The sequence below is a fragment of the Citrus sinensis genome, chromosome 1 (genome assembly GCF_022201045.2).
Source record: "Citrus sinensis cultivar Valencia sweet orange chromosome 1, DVS_A1.0, whole genome shotgun sequence".
NCBI lineage: Eukaryota > Viridiplantae > Streptophyta > Magnoliopsida > Sapindales > Rutaceae > Citrus > Citrus sinensis.
In genome coordinates, this window is record NC_068556.1 from 8705508 (window position 1) to 8729462 (window position 23955).

A 23955-nucleotide genomic window follows, 5' to 3' on the forward strand; every position below is an offset into this window, starting at 1 on the left:
GTTTCTCATTCCCTAAATTGACTTTTGTAGTCCTTTAATTTTTTTATATTTTTTGAATTATTCTCGTTCAAATTATAATTAATTTTATTATTTTAAATGTCATTATTATTATTGTTATTAATTTTTTTTAATTAATATCATTTTTATAATAATATTTATACATGTATTTAGTTAATAAAAATTATATTATTTAATACTATAGATATTTTGGTAAACTAATTTTTATTTCTTATTCTTATTTATTTTATCAAGTAAACACATCAATAACATTTCAGTACATTTTAATTCCTATTTATTTTTATCAAATAAATATTAAAATTTCTTTCCCATAATATTTGCGGGAAAACGGTCATAAGGTTTGCGTTTTGTTAAGTTGCCACGAGACGCTGCGTTTTGAGTCTTTTTTTATTTTTTATTTTTTTGGGGGGTTTGGTTCTGTTTATTGTTTAGTTGAACTTTTGAACATTTTAAACATTTCCATTGGGGATTTTCCAGTATCTGAATAGACTTCATCGAGCCGAATTTGCTTAATAAGGATGAAATGATGACGACGATAAAGCATTTGGCGAGAAATTGGCAAAAATCTCGTGATGACGAGAAGTTCTCTCTCCCAACTCTAGACGACGCTCGTCCTATGGACACTCAAGGTCTCCCATCCATCTCATATAAGATTTAACTTCATTTTGTTCTCGTTGCTCTTTTTTAATTAATGAAATATTAAAGCAATTTATTTTTGGTTTTATTATTATTTTTTTAAATCATCAGAACAAGAGGAGTTGGTTCGCTTATTTGAAAGGAGTCAAGCTCAGCAGAGTTTAATTTGGCGGGTATTATAATTTTCCATTGAAGAATATTTGTTATTTTAATTAATTTATTTTTTTCTGTTGAAACATTAACTTGATTTATATTTCTTTGTTTTCTTTTTCTTTTTTTTTAATAGAGTGTATTCGCAGCATTTCTTTTTTGCTTCGCTGCCTTTCTTGTTTACTCTATCTTTCAGCAGGCTTCATCTCCATGGGAACTGGTATAACAATCTCTATTGCTAACCGAATTTTATTTTAGTTTTTAGTTTTTTCTTAATTTACGAATTTTCTGAATTGCTGGATGGGAAGCAATAAACTCAAATAGTCTTCTGTAAATACTTGTAAAAATTTAGGTTACAATTCGAAGTTTCTTGGATACAACCTCACAGGAAATAGCAAAAGCAATTGTTAGATTTTAAACTAGATTTTAAGATTTTTTTCCAAAAAGTGTTTCCGGAAACACCCAAAAAAATGTTTTTAGATTTTGGTATGCTTTGTTTTCAGAAACAAAGAGTTTTATCCAAATTGCTAATTAATTTGGCCCCGATGGTTTGATCAAAATTTGGGTGTCCTCCTAACTCATAAGCTGTGGACTTTTACAAAGGCTAAGGTGATAGTTCTCAGAATAGTATACATGTTAAGAGTAAAATTTCTAAATTGTTGTTGTGTTTACTCTTCATAGTGCTATCAAGTGGTCGGCAATTCAGTTACTAAATTGAATTTTGTGGAAAACATTGATTTAGTTTTAGTAGTAGTTTAATGAGAATTGATGCTAGGAGGTCCACATGATCTTGATGATACCTCGGATTTGAGGAACTATATGCATTGCGATTTCAATGATTTGCATTCTGTTATTGCTGAATGATATTGTCATTTCTGAGCAAGTGTTTTCTGTGCTCTTTTAAGTAGCGTTATCATGCTTACTTCATGGAGGAGATCAACTCATGGATGATTATAGTTGCAGGTCTGATTCTTTGCTTGTTCTTGTCTATTTTCACTTTTCATTATTTGCTTAATATTTGCGTATTTTGTATCATCCATTATGATATTGTTAAAGCAATTCAACTAAATATCCTATTCTGCTGTCTTCTTTTTGTTTCATTTTCATTAGACATACCTGTTTGGCCTATGTTCATGTAAGGATGATTGAGTCTTATGTTTAAAATTTGCAGTTTTTTCATTTATCAAATTTATTAAAAAGATAAATAAAAAATATAGCTTCTAAGAATGTTGATTTCTGTTTCTGTCTTCCTCAGTTTTGGTTCATTATGTACGGTGTGCCTTGTCCATGACAATTAAGTAATTAATGTTGCCACCCCGGATGAAGAGGGAATTGTTGGGCTCTTATGTAAATAGTTGTCATGCCAAATTTGTGGAACCAAAAGGACACCACCTTGGAAAATTTTAAACCATCCATTAGACCTTGTAAGTTTATTTGCATCTTATCCTTTAAATTATTGTATAGTTTTATTATAATTTTATTTATTTGCACCCATTAGACCTTGTAAAAAGCTGTCACTGCAGTTGTCCATATTTTCCACTATACCTCTTTCTTAATTAATTGCATATCCTTTGGCTTTGGTTATTTTTCTTTATAATCTTGAAAATCTCTCTCTCTCTCTCTCTTCCTCAAATAAGATTTTTTTTTTCAAAAATACTTCTCCTGTCTAATATTTGGTTATTAGCATACTAGCCCTCTATCTATGTACAACATGTGAAAACTTTTGTAATTTTACTTAATTTCTTCATATGCATGTGAATTTCTATTTGATTGCTAGGATTGGAAACTAACTTGAATTGTTAGTCCGTAAACCTTTTTTTTTTTTTTTTTTTCTGTAATCGAATTTATCCCTTAAATTTTAACTTTGAACTTATATTTACATGTGCTTTTTAGCATTGAGTTTTCATGGGAACATAAAAGAGATGAGACTGTGATGATATTATAAATCATTAGTTTTCTCACTTGCCAAAACATTATTGATTTTAACAGTTTTCATTTTCTCTATAAGATGATTTTGGGCAAAGGTCCCCTCTGGTAGATATATCAGGCTCTACTCATGAAAGCACTACCCATTATCTGCAAAAACTATTTTCTAGTTACTTCTTTCTTTTTTCATTGATTTTCTCTATGGCTGCTTCATACAGAACTCGGTGAAAGTATATACACTTTAATTCACCATGATTGAAGTATTGTGCTGTTTCATCCTGCGTTCATTCTGGTATTTACCACGTCCAACATCTCTGTTGTTCATTCCCACAATTATGTCGAGTAATTCTTTCTAAAATTTGAATTTTGGACATCATTTTTTTCCTCGTAGACAAGCTTATACCTCTGTTGATATATAACTGATAGTTAAAATAAGTGTCACAAAGCTAGTCATGTTTCTTTTTACCAATCGAAGAATCAAACCAGCTTATACTTAGTCATACTTGCAATTTACTATTGCTAGTGGATAAGCTTGATTTGAAGAATTAAGATCTGTCTTTGAGGAATCTCAGTGTCCAGAATTGTAAAGATGTGTTTGATATTGAACGTGGAGAGAGGAAGTGTAATTATAGTTATTTTATTTTAGTTTATTTTAATTTATTTAAATGTTCAGCATCATCAGTGCATGGAACTGAGTCTTGATGAATTGATAAAATTAATGTGATTCACTCAAATAATTGTGCATGAGTGATGATTGCATGGCTGTTATGTATGCTTGATATGTGATTTATTCCTATTTCCAATTACCTTGCATTCAGATGGTTTACATGTGTTTTAGATTGGTACACTAATTTAAGCATTGAACAGATTGGATAGCTGTTTTAGCATGCTCCATGACCATCATAGGGCTTCTTCATAACCGCAGGCAATGGATTTTGTACTCATGCTTTGCTGGCATGACACTTGCTGTTTTCTGGTTATATTACATGCTGAGGTACATGAAACTCTTGCCTTTATGATTGATGCTGAGTATATGAACTCTGTATAATCAACATCAATTCTAAGTCATGAAATTAAAATAAAAAGGTAAATCACAATTAAGTTTTATCTCCACTAGGGAGAGAAAGAGGCAATGGGGGTTAGGAAGAATTGGAAAGTGTCAGACACTGATCTTGTTGAGTTTTTTGCTTTCTGTTTTTCCTAATTTCTCATTTTTTTTCTAAAAAACTTGAATTTTTTCATTTTATATTTGCCTGGGAGTTGCATCCCTTTTCTGTTTGAGTGTGTCTCAACTCTGTTTGTTGTGGCCTTGTTTATTTCACTGACCATGAGATGTTTCATGCACTTTAATTTGCTGGATGTTGTAATGTATTTGATTCTGTTTATGTGATGCTAATAAATGTGCCAGACTGCCAAAATTTCGGTGGGATGTCATCTGGCTTCCATTTGGACCACTTAGGTGTGTTTTCAAAGTTAATTTGTACTTCTCTCTTTTTGATTGTTACCATTAAGATCATTTAGAAATTTATATCTATTTGATTGAATTGCAGTGGAGCTGGAATCTGCCTCTATGTTGATCATGCACTGAACGAGTCAAGAGAAGATGTGAGAAAACTTCGAAGCTATATGTATGCTTACAAAGCTAGCTAAACATTTCTCGCTCTATTTTGCTTCACCTTGTTTGATACTACTTGTCACAGACAAGATGACAGATGAAGTAGGATTCTGTGCCTTATTGAATGAAAATATGCAAACTAGAAGCAACTGGAATCAATTAATTAAAGTTTCCAAATGCCAGCATTCCACTGAACTTTTCTGTTTCTCTATGTGTGATCATTATTATTATTATTAGGATTTCTCTATGATGATGGTGATGATTATTATTATTATTTGTTTATGCACATCACTTTGTTCACATTTATCTTTGTGTATAGGCTGTATGGAAATGTTTCAAGAATTGTCATTTATTTATGTGTCTGCACTGATGAAACCCCCAATTTTTTATCTCGCTAATAATGAAGTATATGCCCTAAACAAAATATCAGTCTTGCTCAGTCTAAGCCCTAACCTGGAAATTTAAATATCTAATAATCCTATTGCTTGTGGCACATGACTTAACTTCAAAATGCTATTATTGTGGAACATTCAGCATTGTTTCCAGCGCACTACTATTTTTGCATAAAGAACATTTCTGCAATGATCTTGAAACATCACCAGATGCAAGGATGCCCTATTTGCAAAACCTTCTGGAGAAAAAACTTCACATCCAGATTCCAGTCAATTAATACCATGTACCTAGGAGGCAAAACATTGAATTCAATTGGAGACCTTTAACCTTTCTCAGAAGCCATAAATATGGCATTTATCTAAAAGGGAAATTCAATTGGAAAGTAACTTTTGACTTTTCTAACAAGCCATTGGTAACAATCTAAAAAGCAACTCCATCCAAAACAACACATTAAAGTTCAAACAGATGGAAAAAAACACTAGTCTTTCTCATAACACTTGAATAGCATGCCAAAACTATCATGTAAACCTATCCTGCCTATCCAACGGTTTTCTTTGAACAGAGTGTTAAACTTAATCCTCATCTTCAATGACCTTGGTGCCAAGCCCCCTCAGTCCTTCTGGTGGGATTTCTGCAACAGTTACAAGAGAGTACAGCTCTTCCTTAGCGTCTTCATCATCGTTCCTCCTGCGAGCAATGCGAACCCTAACCCTCCTTGGAACACTTCGGATGCCCCTGCTCCAGATTTGCTTGTTCAATTTGACATCAACCCTAACATCCTTAGTGCCCATAGCTTTCTCTGCAAATTTCCTGATCTCCTTAATGGCTTTTGGAGCTTTCTTCTTGAATGTACTATTTCCACAATGGCGGTTCACAAAAAATTAGTCAAGTTCTTTACCATGATACTAAAAATTGCAAAGGCAATCCCGCATGATGCAAGAAACACAACACAGACCAAAGGGAGCAGTGACACACTTAAAAGTTCTCTCATTCTGACAACAATAAGCTGCAAAGGCAGCTTATTGTAAAAAGTTTATTCATTAACAGAAAAAGCCATAAAATGCTAACACCTACAACACTAGCCCTTCCATTCTCTGCTACGAGCTCGGTTAAGAAGCTCCATGTGTCATCTGATCCTAATATGATATAAATTTTGTACAGTCTAAAGTTAAGTGTTTCTCATAATATACTTACACTCTAAAGTTAAAAGTGCCTCAACCATACGAAATTTGGGGAGGCACTGACGCTGAAAATTGTACACCTCTGCCACAACACTCCTACAAACACCCTTAAGAACTAAAAGCAATGGCTAATGAACCAAGCTTGGCCTCATAAGCCACCAAATTCCAACTGCAAGTCCATGTTGAGAAAAGGTTGCGAAAATATGAATCCTAAATACAACTGATTGCCAAATTCACCATTAAAACGACCTAAATACCCATCCTAGAACCACCATCTCACCATCATCCACCTCCAATCCTCCACGGTCTATCACTACTCAAAAGCATCAAATTTTCAATTAAATAATGCAAATGCAAATAGATTTCGACTAACACAACCCCATTTACTTAACTATAAAAAGAAGGAAAAAATAACTAGAGAACAATCTCAAAAAGACTACTTAAATATGGTTAAATGAAGATAGAATAACAAAACGATGATGTTCGATAAATGGGCATGGATAAGAAGCCAAGAAACCAGTCACTGACCAGCCATGTAGACGCTTGTGAAGGTTGATGGTGAACTCTCTGGTCACCACCTCCTCCTTTCGTCCCTTGGTCTTCTCCACCATTTTCTCTCTCTTTCACCTGCATTCAGTCACCCACCAGTTACTTTAAAAAAAATCCCACATATTTAATTAGACCAATTGAAACTTAAAGCAACTAAAGAGTTCATACAAAATCAAAGTTCGGAGAGACACCTTTAGGGGTTTCAAGGAATGCAGAAACTCGAGAGGGGGAATGAAAGAGGAGACGGGGGTTCAATTAAATGATCTCAAAAGTGAAAACCCTAGCTTGTGCACCGTAATGGAGTTCTTTTAAAAATTTATATTTGGGCTGGGCTTCGTATTTGGGCCCTGGCAATTTTTTTTCAAAAGTGACGGCACGTGATCTCACGCGCACTGCTCTTTAGAAAAAGACATGTTTCTCTAGGTTTGAGAAAAGAAATATAAAATCTCTAATATTTTAAAAAAACACATAACTCCCTTTCCGTTAATAATTTTATGGCGTTTGTTATCTTACATGATAAGATAACAAACATAACAAAATGAGAAGCGTTGAATTTGAAGTTTCAAATCCAACATTTGGAAAGGAAAAGTAATATATAAGAGGAATTGTAGGGAAGCTTGGGAAAACGGGACAAATTCAAATTCGAAGGTTTTCTTTTATATTTAATTTATTTATTCAAATAATCCAATGCTCGCATGATCATAAAATTAGTCATGGTCCTAATGTAAATCTTAGCAAATTTATGTAAAAATGTCATTAATTAAATATGTGTAATAATAATAATGACATTAATAATTAAACATTTGGAAAGGAAAAGTAATATATCAGAGGAATTGTAGGGAAGCTTGGGAAAACGGGACAAATTCAAATTCGAAGGTTTTCTTTTCTATTTAATTTATTTATTCAAATAATCCAATGCTCGCATGATCATAAAATTAGTCATGGTCCTAATGTAAATCTTAGCAAATTTATGTAAAAATGTCATTAATTAAATATGTGTAATAATAATAATGACATTAATAAATAATAATAACAACAATAATAATGATGACAAAAATAATAATAATAACAGTAATAAATTTTAATAATGATAATAATAATAGAAGTAATAATTTATTAAATTCATTATTATTATTTAAAATACTATTATAATGATAATTATTATTTTCATTATTATTTATTAAAATATTATTAATTTTATTATTCTTTATTAATTTATTAAATTTTAATTTTTAATTATTATTTGAATTAAGGATAAAATTAGTATTAAAAATTTTAGTTGGGGATAAAAAAGTCATTATTTGAAATAGAGTTTTGATTTCTAACCCCTGGAAATCAGAACTCTAATAATGATTCCTAAATTTATGAGTCCACATTGCTCCCATTCCGATTCTAAGTAGGGGTGGGCAAAAAAACCGTAATGTTAAAAAAACCGAACTGAACCGACGGTTTTTTCTAATTCGGTTCGGTTTTTATTTTTTAAAAAAACTGAATATACCGTTTGTAAAAAAAACCGAAATGTCGGTTCGGTATTCGGTTCACTTAGCTGAACTGAAAAACTGAACCGAAAAACTGAATTATTTTTTGATTTTATTCAAATCAAACATGTGTTAATAATTTTATTCAAATCAAACATGATTTTATTCAAATCAAACATGTGTTATTTCTCTTTATAACATTATGATTATGTTTATATAGATGGAGTATTGGAGTTTGGTTATGTATTTTGAAATTTTAATATTTCATATTTTGGGAGTATCTTATTAATAGTTAGTAAGATATTCAGGATAAAATGTGTTTTGAATACTTTGTATTTATTGTTAATATTTGTAATAAAATTAGGATAAATTAATTGTTGAAAAAAATTATTACATTCATGAGGCCCAATGGGCTAAAAAATTAAAAATTCAAAATAGGTCCAGAACCGAAAAAACCGAACCAATCCGAAAAGAATCATTTGAGTTCGGTTCTTATTCGGTTCTTTTTATAAAATAACCGATTTAAATCGGTTCTACTTAATTTCGAACCAAACCGAACCGTGCCCACCCCTAATTCTAAGCTTTCATTTTATAGGTGAACAACTTATTGATTCTTATTCTTTCATTCCAATTCACATTACTATTTAGTAAACACAACATTAGGCTTATTGGTGGTAAGAATAGAATGGGCAAGGGAAGGCAGCAACACTTTTCTTATTTTTCTTATTAACCAAAACCATTATGGATGTGTTTTACTTAGATGGTTTATGATTGTCTAGTATTTAAGAATGGGTGTGAATGAGATACACACAAGGAATTATGATTTCACTTTTAAAATTTATAAAACTAAAGGCGTTTGTTACCTTACGATTTGACCATCTTTTCAATCAGCTTCAACCGGTAAACTTATATTTGTACTAACTACAAGTGTCGAAATCTTGATGATATGCTTGTTGGACTCTTATGTTTGTTACCTTATTATATAAGGTCTTGTTAAATTCAAGAATCAGAATTTTGATTCTTAGGAGGTTGGGAATCAGAACTCCATTCTCAAATATACTTTTTTACCTCCAACTAAATTTCTTAATACATATTTTATCCTTAATTTAAATAATAATTTAAAATAAATTGTAATATAACAATATTTTTAATAATAATAAAATTAATAAATTATCATCATCGTCAATGTCGTCGTCATCATTATTATTGTCCATGTTGTTATTATAATTATTATACACTTTATTAATTTTATTATTTCAATTATTATTATTTATTATTATTTTCTTTGTTTTATTATTTTCATTTTCAATATTATTTTTATTAATATTGTTATTGTTATTGCTGTTGTTGATATTATTATTATTATTATTATTATTACTACTACTACTACTATTAGTATTATTATTATTAAAATTTATCAATGTTATTATTATTTTCATCATCATTATCATTATTATTGTTATTATTATTTATTAATGTCATTTTTATTATTATACGTATTTAATTAACCTGACATCTTTATGTAAATTTACTAAAATTTACATTATGACCACAACTAATTTCATGGTCATGCAAGCATTGGATTATTTGGGGATAAATAAATTAAAGGGAAAATATCCACCGTCCATCTGATTTTGTCCATTTTTTCAAAAATACACAAATCTTAATTTTTTTGGCTGCACTCCACCTAAAGTAAGGTTTTCTTACACTCACCCACTCCCGTGTTCACGCTGTTAAAATCTCGTTGATGTCATAGGGATAAATTTGTCATTTGACCCTTCTTCCTACCTCTCAAAATGCTTTGTTTCAGCACAATTAAATTCTTTGTTTCATCTGGTTCTCTTCCAATTCAGAACGAGTCTGAACATACTGATCAAAATTACCGGTATAGAACTTCAATTTCTTGTTTTGCATGTGAATGATGTTTGTGCAAACTCCATTTAGAAAATCCTGGGAGTGTGAAATCACCACCAAGATGCGGTCAAATTTCTTCAAGGTCTCTTCCATCCAAACGCAAGCTTCTAGATCTAGATGATTTGTGGGCTCAACGAGTAACAGAATGGTTGGGTTAATAAAGAGTGCACGCGTCAATGCAATCCTCATTCTCCAGCCACCAGAGAAATCACGCGTTTTCTTAGCTTGCATAGTCTTGTTAAAACCAAGACCATCGCCTTCAGGTGCTGCTTGAAGTCCATAGTGTCACCCTCCCACCGGGTAACAACTTGATTTTCACACACCCATATTTCATGGGCTACTTGGTTTATGAGCCTGAAATCATGGCTGACGAGAACCATACCCCCATCCCACTTATTCAATGCCTCAGCAAGCGAGTCGATTATCTCAATATCCAGATGATTAGTTGGCTCATCCAAGAGACCTGCACTTTTATTTTGTTGTGTGTAATAAAGTCAATGTTCTTACCTTTATTTGCAATTAGATTGATATCGCCATTTTCTTCACATTACATCACATCATTACCATGCCAAGAAAGAGCAATATCCCCAAAACCATTTGCAACTCCTCCCAATCACCCTCCTCAAACTCTGACAGCAAGCCCCGCAGCCATTATTATCCACCGCTTTCACTCCACCATAAACATTTCAGTAGCAATCTCCATCGAAACTTCAATAGGCAACACCATTTTCCCAGATTCCCTAGCCCAACAATATTTCCTTTTTCTTTCTTCACTACGTACCCAACCTCTCACCAATCTCCTTCAGTTTCTTTGCCACCAATAGCTTGATCTCAATCGATGATCGTGCCACCAGCAGCTCGAGCCTGAAGATAAGGTTTGGGATAAGGTTTCGGCCAGCCACTTTTTTTTTTTGCATTTATTTAGGGTAAAATTATAATTTTATATTTAGGGTAAAATAATCATTTGATCAATTTTCCGTTAGTTCTCTTAACCGCGTGCAAACGGAAGTGGATGGATGCAAGAAAACCTTATTTTAGGTGGAGTACAGCAAAAAAAATTAAGATTTGTGTCTTTTTAAAAAAATGGACAAAATTAAATGGACGGTGGATATTTTCCCTAAATTAAATTACAATAAGAAAAAAAAAAAAAACCCTCCAAGTCTCAATTTGTCCTGCTTACCCACGCTTCCCTTCAATTCCCCTGATACATTACCTTTCCTTTCCAGCTGTTCTCATTTTGTTATGTTTGTTACCTTATCATGTAAGGTAATAAATGCCTAATTTTATTTATCTTTCTCACGGTAAAAAGAAAATTATTGTACATTAAAAAAAATCACAAAAAAATTATGTGTAAAATTCCTAAATCCTAACCTTAATTTTCAGAGTAACAGTAGCCGTGATTTTGGGGAGGAAGGCAAGCTACACGCGGCATCATCACTGTTACAACAGCCCCGCACGACTATAGTAGCATTGCTCCGATGTTGGCGCCTTAGATTTCTCAATTGGCAGTACCGTAACTATTTGGGAACAGACGACTTTCTTTTTCCTTTTGCTATTGGTGTGGTTAGAAAAAAAATCACACTTGGATCTTTCTACTTTTGTTCAGGTTCAGACTCAGAATCTGGGTCGGGTTCTAGATGTTTTTCATAACCTTTTTTTATTTAAGAATTCCAAGTCAAGAGGAGAGGGTAGGTAAAATTTCTCCAAGTTCTAAACAGAGGAGTTGAAGCCAAGATTGAAATTGATGACAAGTGAAATTTGCTTGGAAAGCTGTTGGGAAAAGCGAAGTTGCTTGGAAAGCTGTTGGCTTCCCGAGTAAGGGGAGTTTGCCCGGAAAGTAGTTTGGTAAAAGCCATTTGTCATTTGGTTTAAGTGTGATAAAATGTAAAAGAGTTTTGGTGGCTGCTTACGACGTTGTTTGAGAGGCACTATCATATTGTGTGTACATGAAAACGGTGGTGGATGAGGAGGAGGTGGCACCATGTGATGGAGACTAGGGCTGGGCTGGGGATGGGTGATGATTTAACACGTCATTTACTATATATACAAGGGCGCTACTGCAGTACATGCATCTCATACATGTATAAAAAATAGCCATTGGATAAAATTGGAATAGATCGAATGGTTGAGATTTTTTATTATTATTAAATATGAAAGAAATGGAAACCTGAAAAACCAGTAAACATGAAACATATACTGTTAACTTGAAACTAGCATCATTAAACTTAAAACCAAAGGAACTTGAAACTTAGAGTAATGAACATGGAATTTGGGATTATTAACTTGCAACCCCGATTAATGGACCAATAAACATGAAAACACCTACCGTTAACTTGAAATTGTGACTATTAAACTAGAAACCAAATGAACTTTAAACTTAGAGCAATAAACATAGAACTTTTGATCATTAACTTGCAACCCCGAAAATTATGCAATTAATGGACCAATAAACATGAAACTCCTACCATTAACTTGAAACTGGGACTAATAAACTTGAAATCAAATGAACTTTAAACTGAGGAAAATTAACATGAAACTTGGGATCATTTACATGCAACCTTGAAAATCATGCAGTTAATGGACCAATAAATATGAAACACCTACCATTAACTTGAAACTGAGACCATTAAACTTGAAACCAAATGAACTTGAAACTGAGGGCAATGAACATGGAACTTGGGATTGTTTACTTGCAACCCCGAAAATTATGTAATTAATGGACCAATAAACACGAAACACCTACCATTAACTTGAAACCAAAGAAACTTGAAACTAAGAGCAATGAACACAGAACTTGGGATCATTAAATTGCAACCCCGAAAATCATGCAACTAATGGACCAATAAACATAAAACACCTACCATTAACTTAAAACTAGGACCATTAAACTTGAAACCAAAAGAACTTGAAACTTAAAGCAATGAGCATGGAACTTAGGATCATTAACTTGCAACCCCGAAATCATGCAATTAATGGACCAATAGAAATGAAACATCTACTGTTAACTTGATTCTGTGACCATTAAACTTGAAAATAATTTTTAATTATTATAAAACTATTTTATTATTATTATGTTGCATTTATTATTAAAATAATTATTATTTTATTTATTTATTTATTTATTATATTATTTCATAATATAATATTCATTTAAGGAGCAACTGGTTGCTCAAATTTTTTTTTTTATATGTTTGGTTGCCACTTGGCAGCCAAACAATGGCCATATTTTTTTAATTTTTTTATTACCCACATGTATGTGATAAATGCTAGGGGTATACATAATCAAATCTAATCCGCTTAATCCGTCCGATCTGTACCGTAAAAGCCCGATCCGTGGATTGGGTTGGATTGAAAATTTAAAAATATACAATCGGGTGGATTATATATGGATTTACTTATGTAAATCCACAAAAAAAAATTAAGTAAATCCGCAAAAAAAATATTTATTTAATTAAAAAAATTATAAATTGACATTACATAGTTACACAAGCACCATAACATATTTTAGCCATTAACCAATAATAGTATAAAATAAAAAATAATTAAATAATCAAATATACAAATATAACTTGTAAAAATTGTAAAACAAAATAAAAATTTTAAGGCAAAAGCAAAATAACATACGCTAAGTCACCAACAAAATAACATACGCCCAGTCACCAAGCAAAATAACATTGCCAAACAAAAAACCCTAAGTTTCCCCACTGTCACACACACTAGCAACACCTAATACAAGCTCCATACACTCTCGACGATGATTTGAACTACGTCAGCTGTGCGATTCCAACGAGAGCAAGCCATCTTCTTCCCCAAGTCTATCAAGCCACTTCACAATCGCCATTTCCAGCTAAATAATTTCACTATCATAGCTTTCAAGATCGTTACCCGTATGGCTTCTCCTAGTTCCCATCGTGAGACGTCAACTACGCGATTCCAACGAGAGCAAGTCATTTTCTTCCCCGAGTCCATCGAGCCACTTCACAATCGCTAGTTCCAGCAGAATAATTTCACTATCACAACCTTCAAGATTACTACCCGTACGGCTTCTCCTAGTTCCCATAGTTGACGATTTCGTAATTACCACTTTCCCGCATGCATAACAACCCTGGAGAAGGATTAGACCTTGGTTGGTTTCAAAAACTTTGCCATTTCAACTCTTGCTCCTCAAACACTTGCGGCTCTCTTGGGTTTTCGTGTGTTTGTGCAAAAACCTTACCAATTGAGGTAATTAAACTTTTTTGTGCTTTTTTTTCTTCCAATACTTATCACTTAATTTGTTCCAGTTATTTTTCATAATGAAGTTTAGTATTTTTTTGTTATTAAATAAGAATTGTGTGTTTGTGCAAAGACCTCACTGATTGAGTTAATTAAACTTAAATTATTACTTTCTTTTCAAACTTAATTTGTTCCTGTCATTTTTCGTAATTAATTTTAATGATTTTTCATATTGGTAGTGTACATGACTTCTCAACTTGATACAGGAAAACACGTAGCTGTAGATTCAGCTCCTCCAAGTTCTAAATCATCCAGTAATGCTGAAGGTACACCTAATAAATCCACAACTTCTGAAGCTTGGGAGCATTTTATCTAATTAAGTTTTGATCCACTGCATCCTAGATCCAAATGTCGATATTGTGGAAAAGAATATAAATATGGTTTTAATAAAGGAACATATAATCTATTGACTCATATGAGAGAGAGATGTCCAAAATATCATGGTCAAGCTCGAGTGGACAAAAAACAAAAAAAACCTTGTCTTACCAATGAGTGAAAATTGGAGAGCCATGTAGTCTTGTATCAACGACCTATAGTGTTGAGGCTTGTAAGGAAGCAATTGCTAAGTTTATTATAAAAGATGATATGTCATTTAGAGTTGTAGAGGATGAAGGGTTTAGGGAAATGTTGGGAGTTTTTGAAAATAGATTTAAAGTACCATCTCGCACTATTATTGCTTGTGATATTTTGCAACTTTACAAAAAAACAAAGAAATATATGATTTTTTTTTGTGAGTAGTCATCAAAGAGTTTGCCTCACTACAGACACATGAATTTCAGCTCAAAATCTTTGTTATGTGTGTCTTACAGCTCACTTTATTAATGATAATTGGACATTGCACAAAAAAATATTGAATTTTTGTCAAGTTGTTGACCATAAAGATGAAACAATTGGTAGGAAAATTGAAACATCCCTATTAGATTGGGGCATTGAGAGAGTTTTTACAATAACGATTGATAATGCTTCTTTTAATGATGGTGCTGTTTTTTATTTGTCAAAAGTTGTAAACAATTGGAATGGTACAATTTTAGGGGATCAAAATATGCATTTGAGGTGTAGTGCACATATATTAAATCTCATTGTTGCAGAGGGGTTAAAAGAGTATCATTAGTCGATTTCTAAAATTCGCAACGTTGTAAGATTTGCTAGATCTTCACCTTCTAGGACAAAAAAGTTTAAGGCAACTGCAAAGCGAGAGAAAATTTCTTCAAATAAGTTGTTGTGTCTAGATGTCGTAACTAGATGGAATTCCACTTTTTTCATGTTAGAGGCTGCTAAAAAGTATGAAAAAGTATTTGATCAGTTAGAGCTTCATGAGGCACAATACATTCGTGAGTTTTCTTTGAGCGAGCAAAAAACGTGTCCTTCTTCAATTGATTGGGGATATACTTGTTATTTCATTAAATTCTTGAAGGTTTTTCATGATGCCACTTTGACATTTTCGGGTTCTTTATATGAGACATCCAATACTTTTTTGCGCCAATTATGTTTGATTCATACACAATTGCAAGCTTGGAGGGATAGTAAGGATTTATTTTTTAAGATAATGGTTGAAAATATGAAAAAGAAGTATGATAAGTATTGGGGAAATTATGAAACAATCAACCCTTATTTATTTGTTTCTATTTTGCTTGATCCTCGACATAAAGAACGATTTTTTGAGATATTGTTTTGTAGTGTTGTTTGGTGATTTTAAAGCTAATGAGTTGGTTGTTAAAGTGCAGAATAATTACATAGTTTATATGAGGAATACAATTTGCTTTATGGTGATGATGTGAAAGTAATGGATGCTGTAAATGATGAAAAAGAGTTAGAGGTTGATACTGAGGTTGATGCTAGGCAAGTGTTTGATCGGGTTATATGAGGATTTTAAAAGACAATACTTTTGTAGAGTGCAAAACAGAAGTGAATCTTTACTTATTAGATCATGTGAGAACCCAGAAAATGAGAGTTTTGATGTATTGGATTGGTTGAAGATTAATTCTTCCAAATATCCAATTTTGACTTATGTTGCTCGAGATATTTTGGCCATGCTTGTTTCCATTGTGGCATCTGAGTCAACATTTAGCACTGGTGGGCGTGTTCTTGATCCACATCGGTGCTCACTATTTGCAAGGACGGTGGAGGCATTAATTTGCACGCAAAATTGGTTACGTTCAACTCCGATAAATCTTGATGAAGTAATAGATGAGATTGAACATATTGAGACAGGTAAAATGTAACAATTTAACTTTAATTTTATTTATTGATTATTATTTGACTTATATTGTTATTCTATTTTAAAAATTGACATTTTTCTTGTCTTACACGTGCAAAGATTTTGGGAGCTGATAAGAACATATATGATGAAGCTTGATGGCATTTGATGGGATATAAGGGTAAATATATATTAATTTTTTATTAAATAAAATTTTTTACTTGTTATTTATATTAATTATGTTTATTTTGTTTAGGTTAAAGTACGAAACACAAATTGGAGGTGGACGTTTTTCCTTTTGGCGTGTTTTACTTTGAGACTTTGAATGTATTATTGTGGCTTTATTTTGAACAATTAATTTTGGTGTTATATTAATGTATTATTGTAACTTTATTTGAACAATTAATCTTGGTGTGTTATATTTTAAAACTTTGAACATGTTATTGTAGCTTTATTTGAACAATTAATCTCGATGTGTTATATTTTAAAATTTTGAATGTATTATTAAAACAAACAATTAATTTGTTTAAATTTTATTCAATTTTAAATTTAATTGGTAGTAAAATTATTTTTATATTAGATTTTTTTTAAATTTCATTAGTTTATGGATTGGAGAGAACTAAAATTTTTAATTCGTAAATCAATGCGCAAAATGATGGATTTGAATATAAATTGAGTTAAATCCGCATCCAATCCGCAGACGTATGGATTTGATATGGATTGAGTTAAATCCGTATCCGATCCGCAGATGTGTAGATTGGATTTGAATTGAATTTAATCAATCCGTGGATTAGATTAGATTGAAAAATGATAATATGTAAGATCATGGATTAGATATGGATTGATGTCCAATCCATAAAATTCGATCCACGAACATCCCTAAAGACAAGTAACTTAACTTTAATTGTGTATGTTGATTATTGTTTGACTTTATATTGTTATTAATTGACATTTTTCTTTTGTCTTACATGTACATAGATTTTGGGAGATGATAAGAATATATTTGATGGAGCTTGACAATATTTGATGGGATGTTAAGGGTAAATATTTATTATACTTTTTATTAAATAAAAGTTTTTTATTTGTTATTTATTTGAATTATATGTATTTTGTTAAGGTTAAAGTATGGAATACAAATTGGTAGCGGACATTTTTCTTTTTAGAGTATCATAATTTGCAACTTTAAATGCATTATTATAATTTTATTTGAACAATTAATTTTGATGTATTGTAACTTTATTTGAACAACTTTAAATGTATTAACTATATTTTGAAACTTTAAATGTATTATTCTATATTTATTTGAACAATTAGTTTCGAAGTGTGTTGTATTTTTAAATTTTTAATGTATTATTTTAACTTTATTTAAATAACTAATTTATTTAAATCTAATTTAATTTTAAATTTGATTGGTAGTAAAATTATTTTTATATTAGATTTTTTTCTATTTTATTAGTTCGTGGATAAGACAAAATAAAAAAAATTTAATTCACAAAACAATTCGTAAAACGATGGATTGAATATGAATTGGGTTAAATCCGTATTTGATCCGTAAACTTATAAATTGAATTTGGATTGAAGTTAACTAATTCGTTAATTAGATTAGATTGAAAATTTGAAATCCGTAAAATCATAAATCGAATATGAAATAATATCCGATCCGTAAAATCCAATCCGTGTACACCCTAATAAATGCGGGTATTGCAACGGTGGCCTAAATACAATTGTACTTTTTATAAAAATATAATATAATCTTTTTTACAGTTAAAACAACAGATTTAATTAATAAAAAGGGGATTAGATTATATGTCCTTTTTAAGACATTAAAGAATTTTATACTTTTTTAAAAAAATTTGCAGGGCTAACACTCCTTTTTCTTCTTTTTTGTGACAGACTTCAAAAACCATTTTAGATGCTGGAGATTCTGACGCAAAAGCATAGCACTCGTGTCTCCAAGAATGGAGGAGCATCTACCCCAACCTCTGATTCTGGAGATCCTGAGTCGACTCACCGATTCAGCCGATCTCGCACGGTGCCGAGTCGTCTCCAAAACCTTGAACTCCCTCTGTAAAGAAGTCCGATCCATCAACCTCGTTTGCACCTTGTCTCGCTACGTGCAGTCTCGCTTACCACAACAGGTGACCGCAGCGCCCCAAGTCACGCCGTTCAAGTCGATTCTCGAAAACCTCGTCCGTAATTCGCGGCACCTCGAGTCAGTTTCAATAGGCGTAGACAAGTCGTTGGTAGGAATCTCGTACGACGACGCTGAGGACGAGTCCGACGATCTGTACTTGACCGACGTTGAATTTGTTAAGAATTGGTTACCTTGGGTTTGTGAAGAGTTGAAGTTTCTGTCAATTTCTGACTGCTGGTTTCAATCTTGTTGGAGAAAGTCCGAAGTTTTAGCTTTCATTTCTTCCTGCTGTGAGTTTCAATAATTTTTTTTTTTAAATTTGAATTCAATTTAATTCAGTTTAATCTACTAATTAATCCTCTGTTTTAATTCAGTAGAATTATTTCTTATGTAATCACGGTTTTGCATTTACTTTTAGGCAAAAGTCTTGTTGAACTAGAGGTATGCTCACCAAATTGACATTGGAATTTATAAGGCTTGAAGATGAGGACTTAGACAAGGTTAATGATTGCTTTCCTTGTCTCCAAGTTCTAAATTTAGTAGGCGTGGGGGGATTTAGACAACCAAAGATTCATCTTTTGCATCTTAAGAGCTGTCTGTGGACTGTGTCAAATGCTCCGCTTTCTCTGGCTATATATGCACCCAATCTAGTAAAACTCGAACTGAGATGTGTTAAACCAAAATCCCTTGTGCTTCAAACTCCTTTGCTGCATGATTTCTGTCTTTCGCTTGAGGTAGCAAATGAGATTAGGTTTCAAGAGTTCCGGAATTTGATGAACTTACAGCTTGAATCTTCAAGTCTTAGTAGCCTCATCAACACATTTCCTTTTGGTAAAACAATTAAGAAGCTAAAAGTGGAATTGCTAAAACCAGGTGAGCCTATTGGAATGAAAAACCTTAACCTGGGGGTATTGTTTGATGTATTTCCAAATTTGAGTTCTCTGACTTTGGGCCCTAGGGCTTGGTCAGCAGTGCAGTCCAACTTTGATAAAGGACGTCTGGAAATAAGGACAGAGATGAAGGTGCTGAAAGAAATCATTGCACGTTTGGTGGTAGATGATATCAGCGTCACAAGGTCATTCATATTTGCGATCATGAATATATGCAGCAACTTGTCTGACATGGCCTTGCTCATTCACCGGGAGGAAGATTCAATCACTGCTAGCAACCTCATCTCTAGCTGCACAGTTGATCATCCGAGAGTTAGATGGAGATGGGGAATGTGGAAGGAAGGAACAGAAGACACTTGGGTCACTGATGGCATTTAATTTGCCAAACTCTAGTTTCTGAGAAGAAAATAAAAGAAGCTTTGTCTTTTAGAGATCTTTTTGCCTTGGTTCTTGGGGATCTGCAGCTCAGGAGTTTCAGTATAATTGGATTAGAGATTGTTCAGCAAACCCATTTAATTGGTTTCTATATGTCTAAACAAGGAGTGGACCTACAGGTGGCTGGAGATACAAATAAACTATGTTAACGAAGATAATCTTCAAATGCTCGAAGTAAGTAAGTGGATGGGTTGATTGCAAAACCATATAATCTTCTACCAGCAACTGAATGAACAGGTGTTTCTTACTAGTCTTTCTTTGTATATATATTAATTTGGTTGTATATGTTGTAAAATCGAAATACTCTTTGGATTGTTGATCAAAATAATACATTTATTTATATGGACCAAAATAAAAATCTGTGTGGTAGAAGGTCATGGTAAACCAAATGGTATCATTTTTGCACTCAAAACTTTCAAAATCTCCGATAGAAAATTGCACTTGTTTCATGTGCATGTTTGCAAATTTGATGGGGTGGCAGATTGGGTTTCCTTGTGAGTATTTTCGTGTCTTGAATGGCCTCAAATAAAGTTACCCTAAAAGATTAGTAAACAGATAACGGATTAAGTAAAACTTTTACATCCATATAAATTATAAACCGTTAACTCCCTTTTTTGGTTTCTTTGAAACTTCCATGGATTCTACAGGAGAAATATCCACTATCATCTTTTGTGTAAGTAATCTCCCATCACCTATATGAAGTCATGCCTGAGACCTCAATTGAAGCCGTTAAATGACTTGTGAAGTAAGTAAAATACTTTTAGAGGTCGTTATGAGTTTATTAAATTTTCTAATTCTGATAATTTTATTAAAATAATAAGGATTTAGCAAAGACGAATAAAAATATAATAATATTAGGGATTTCAACATTTGAGTCCCAACTTGAATTTTAATACTATGTGTTACTTATTTGTTTGATGGATTTTGTAAAATTACTTATCCGTCATCTAATAAATGAATGTCATATTAGTTGATATTCATATTAAGGCTTAGATGTTGTGATATCTAGCATTACTTATAAAAATATTAGTCGAAGTTGTCGCATAAAATGGAACAAAATTTGCATCTGCATTTGCTTTCAATTTCAGAAAACCTCGTATTCTTTCTTATTACTCACGTTATCCTCCCACTACTTGGCTTCATAATCATAGTTGCTTATGCTTCTTCTTCGTTTATGATTGTGCACTTAGGTAGCGTTTACTTTTTAGATTGGAGTGAGAATCCTAAGATTGGGAGTGTAGAGTGAAAGTGAGAGTATGTTGTTTACTTACACTGGAATGAAAATATAGAATGGAAATCAGAATCCAATTTATGCGTTTACTTTATCTTGAATTGGGAGTAAATAGTTTCAAATTACAATTTTATCCTTATTTAAAGAACTATAGTTTTTAATTACAAAGTTAATAAATATATATTTTTAATGAAAATAAATATATATATTTAATGAATAAAAATTTATTTTATTATATTTTTAAATTTATAATAATTATTAATATTCTTAATTATGTACATCACAATTTTTTATTAATTTTAATTTTAATTATATAAATTAAAAATGATTGATAAGGGCAATATAAATGAAACATTTTTACTATTAATATAGTACGAAATTAATATTTTCTTAGAATAAACTATTTATTAGTATTAATTATTAATATTAAATAAATTATATTACTATTATTTTTAAATAATATAATAATATTAGATTTTCAAATAAAGATGGTATATAGTAATATTATTAATTCTCTATTAATATAATAATATTATTTTTAAGTAATTTAAACTTGGAATCAAACCAAATTATTATTTAGTTAAATATAATAATATTATTTAAATATAATTATAGTAAATTTAATAAAAGAAGGGTAAATATAAAATGAAACATTATTTTATTTTATTTAATATAATTATATTAAATTTATTATTATATAAAATAATAATATAATATTATTTAGTACAAAATTAATATTTTCTTAGAATAAACTATTTATTATTATTAATTATTAATATTAAATAAATATAGTACTATTATTTTTAAAATAAATATAATAATATTATATTTTCAAATGAAGATAATATATAGTAATATTTATTAATTCCCTATTAATATAATAATATTATTTTAAAGTAATTTTAACTTAGAGTCAATGTAAATTATTATTTAGTTAAATATAATAATATTATTCAAATAAATGTAATGTTATTTATTTTATTTATTAAATATAAAATATTAAATTAAATAAGAAAAAAGGATAGAAATGGGAGAGGTGGGAGTGGATCCCATGGGAATCCCACTCCCCACTCCAAAAATAAGTGGGACTCACGGAGTAAGATTCTCAATCATTCTTCAAATTGGTAAAGTAAACACTAGAGTGAGATGAATCTATACTTTTCAGTCCGACTTCAAAAAGTAAACACAACCTTAGTTTCTTTAACACTTTGCTTTGCCTCTCTACTTCCCACAGTCTCACAAACAAAGACTCTCTTCTTAATATGCCATGACTTGGTGTAATATTTGTGGGACTTGAATTTGAAATTTTCTTTTATTCTCCTCTTCTGCATTATTTTAAACAGCGCTGCTATTTGCCCTGGGTCAAAACTCGGGTCAAACCCCGAAGATTCTAAAAACGACGTCATTTTAAGGTTTTTCTTTTTCTTTTCAATAGAAAGCTCTATTTGCGCTGCACCAAGGATAACTTCTACTTTCTCTTAATTGTTATCTTCCCTCTTTCTTCTCAAACACACTCTCAACTATTATCTTCCTTCTGGGCAAACGATTAAGCTTCTTTTAAATTTTGAAAATTCTTATTTACCAAGCATAAATCTAAAAAACCATGAACAACATTTTAGGAAACAGAGTACCACCAACTCAAATAGAACCAACTCATCAAACCACTATAACCCAGCTTACATATTTCTTTGTACATATTTCTAAGCCTGCCAGCTTCTTCATCCATGGGCTGATCAAGCTTCTAGTCGAAGACCCGCAAGCTGCCCTTGTTAGTTTCACTGTCTTCATCAATCTCCACTCTAGCAGCCATTCTCAATCTCAAACTCGGCTTCAAATGATTGTTTATAGATTAAACCCACAAAACATTTCCAGATTACCCCCACTTTCAAAATCCTAAAACTAAAGCAACTTGAAATAGGAAGAAATAACTTATAACTCAATTTTAAAATTTGATCTTTATTTGAAATTCATACTCCAACTAAGAAATGAAAAACCCATAAAAGAACAGATGAAAATGGCCAAAACAGGAACTTGATGCTTTAATTCAATAAAAAATAAATAAAAAAGAAAAAGTTAACCAAATAATCAAAGAAGGCAAATTCCCGAAAAAAAAAAAACAAAAGACAACAACCCAGTTGAGAAGGACAGTGGCGGCAGCTGGGGTACTTTGGGACGACTTCGGTTGTGGCTGGTGTGACCTCAAATCAATAACGAAAAAGAAATAACTCTACAAACGGTGCGTTTTTAGCTTAAGTAAAACGGTGCGTTGAAGTCGAGGTTTGATTCGGGGTTTAATTCGGTGCAAATAGCTTTTTCCTATTTTAAATGAACTCATTCTCAAGTTGCCTTTTTCAGGACGTGTGAGTAATCTTCATACTTGTCTGCATGTTTTTTTTTTAAATAAATTAATTGCAACTCAATTTTTTTCACAATAATATGTGCTGGATTCGAATTTCAGATTTTTTTTTTCCACACAAAATTTTACCAACTAAACTCATTAGCACCAACTATTTGATTTCATCGTTCAACGCTCATCAACTTAATTCTCGCTCTGGCATAATTCAAGCATTTTCCTCTTTCATTGGATGAAGTATTACTAATCTATTATGTATCCACTATGACACCCTTCTCACTCTGCCGTGTTAGGCTTTTTTTTTTGTGTTTTAATCTTTGTCTAATACTTTGACCTGAGAATGATATTTTCTTATGAAAGATTAATTACAAGTTTGATTTGTGTACGAATTGAGTGTTTAATCATATCAAATATTGCTCCGAGTTTTTTAATAGAAAAATGAAAATAATAATTTCAGGCACACTTGTGGAAAAAATGATTTTGAATGGGGGCGTTCCGAGAATCGAACTCGGGACCTCTCGCACCCAAAGCGAGAATCATACCACTAGACCAAACGCCCACGATACGTCGGTGGAGCTAA

The 23955-nt window shown here is 31.6% G+C and overlaps 3 protein-coding genes and 1 non-coding gene across 5 annotated transcripts; 2 read left to right on the forward strand and 2 right to left on the reverse strand.

The window, feature by feature from the left end:
• Positions 1 to 431: 431 nt before the first annotated feature.
• LOC102611767 (uncharacterized) lies at positions 432 to 4540 on the forward strand. The gene is made up of 7 exons (XM_006475312.4): positions 432 to 647; positions 766 to 827; positions 941 to 1024; positions 1713 to 1767; positions 3598 to 3724; positions 4139 to 4189; positions 4281 to 4540. Exons 1-7 carry the CDS (start codon positions 542 to 544, stop codon positions 4378 to 4380), a joined length of 585 nt encoding a protein of 194 aa, XP_006475375.1. The 5' UTR covers positions 432 to 541; the 3' UTR covers positions 4381 to 4540.
• Positions 4541 to 5066: 526 nt separating this feature from the next.
• LOC102612054 (60S ribosomal protein L31) lies at positions 5067 to 6808 on the reverse strand. 2 transcript variants are annotated; one of them, XM_006475313.4, is made up of 3 exons: positions 6660 to 6808; positions 6448 to 6546; positions 5067 to 5590 (listed from the first exon to the last, which is right to left on the reverse strand). In XM_006475313.4, exons 2-3 carry the CDS (start codon positions 6528 to 6530, stop codon positions 5311 to 5313), a joined length of 363 nt encoding a protein of 120 aa, XP_006475376.1. In that variant the 5' UTR covers positions 6531 to 6546; positions 6660 to 6808; the 3' UTR covers positions 5067 to 5310. The 2 variants fall into 2 exon arrangements, with proteins under 2 accessions (XP_006475376.1, XP_006475377.1); XM_006475314.4 differs by having other exon boundaries at positions 6637 to 6754.
• Positions 6809 to 18160: 11352 nt separating this feature from the next.
• LOC102612563 (F-box/LRR-repeat protein At4g29420) lies at positions 18161 to 20149 on the forward strand. Its single transcript, XM_006475315.4, is given in 3 exon segments — positions 18161 to 18756; positions 18885 to 18908; positions 18911 to 20149. Coding segments are annotated over 3 exon segments (1314 nt in total). The 5' UTR covers positions 18161 to 18290; the 3' UTR covers positions 19735 to 20149.
• Positions 20150 to 23862: 3713 nt separating this feature from the next.
• TRNAP-UGG (transfer RNA proline (anticodon UGG)) lies at positions 23863 to 23934 on the reverse strand. Its single transcript has one exon. It is a non-coding gene; the product is annotated as a tRNA-Pro (tRNA).
• Between the last annotated feature and the right edge of the window lie 21 nt (positions 23935 to 23955).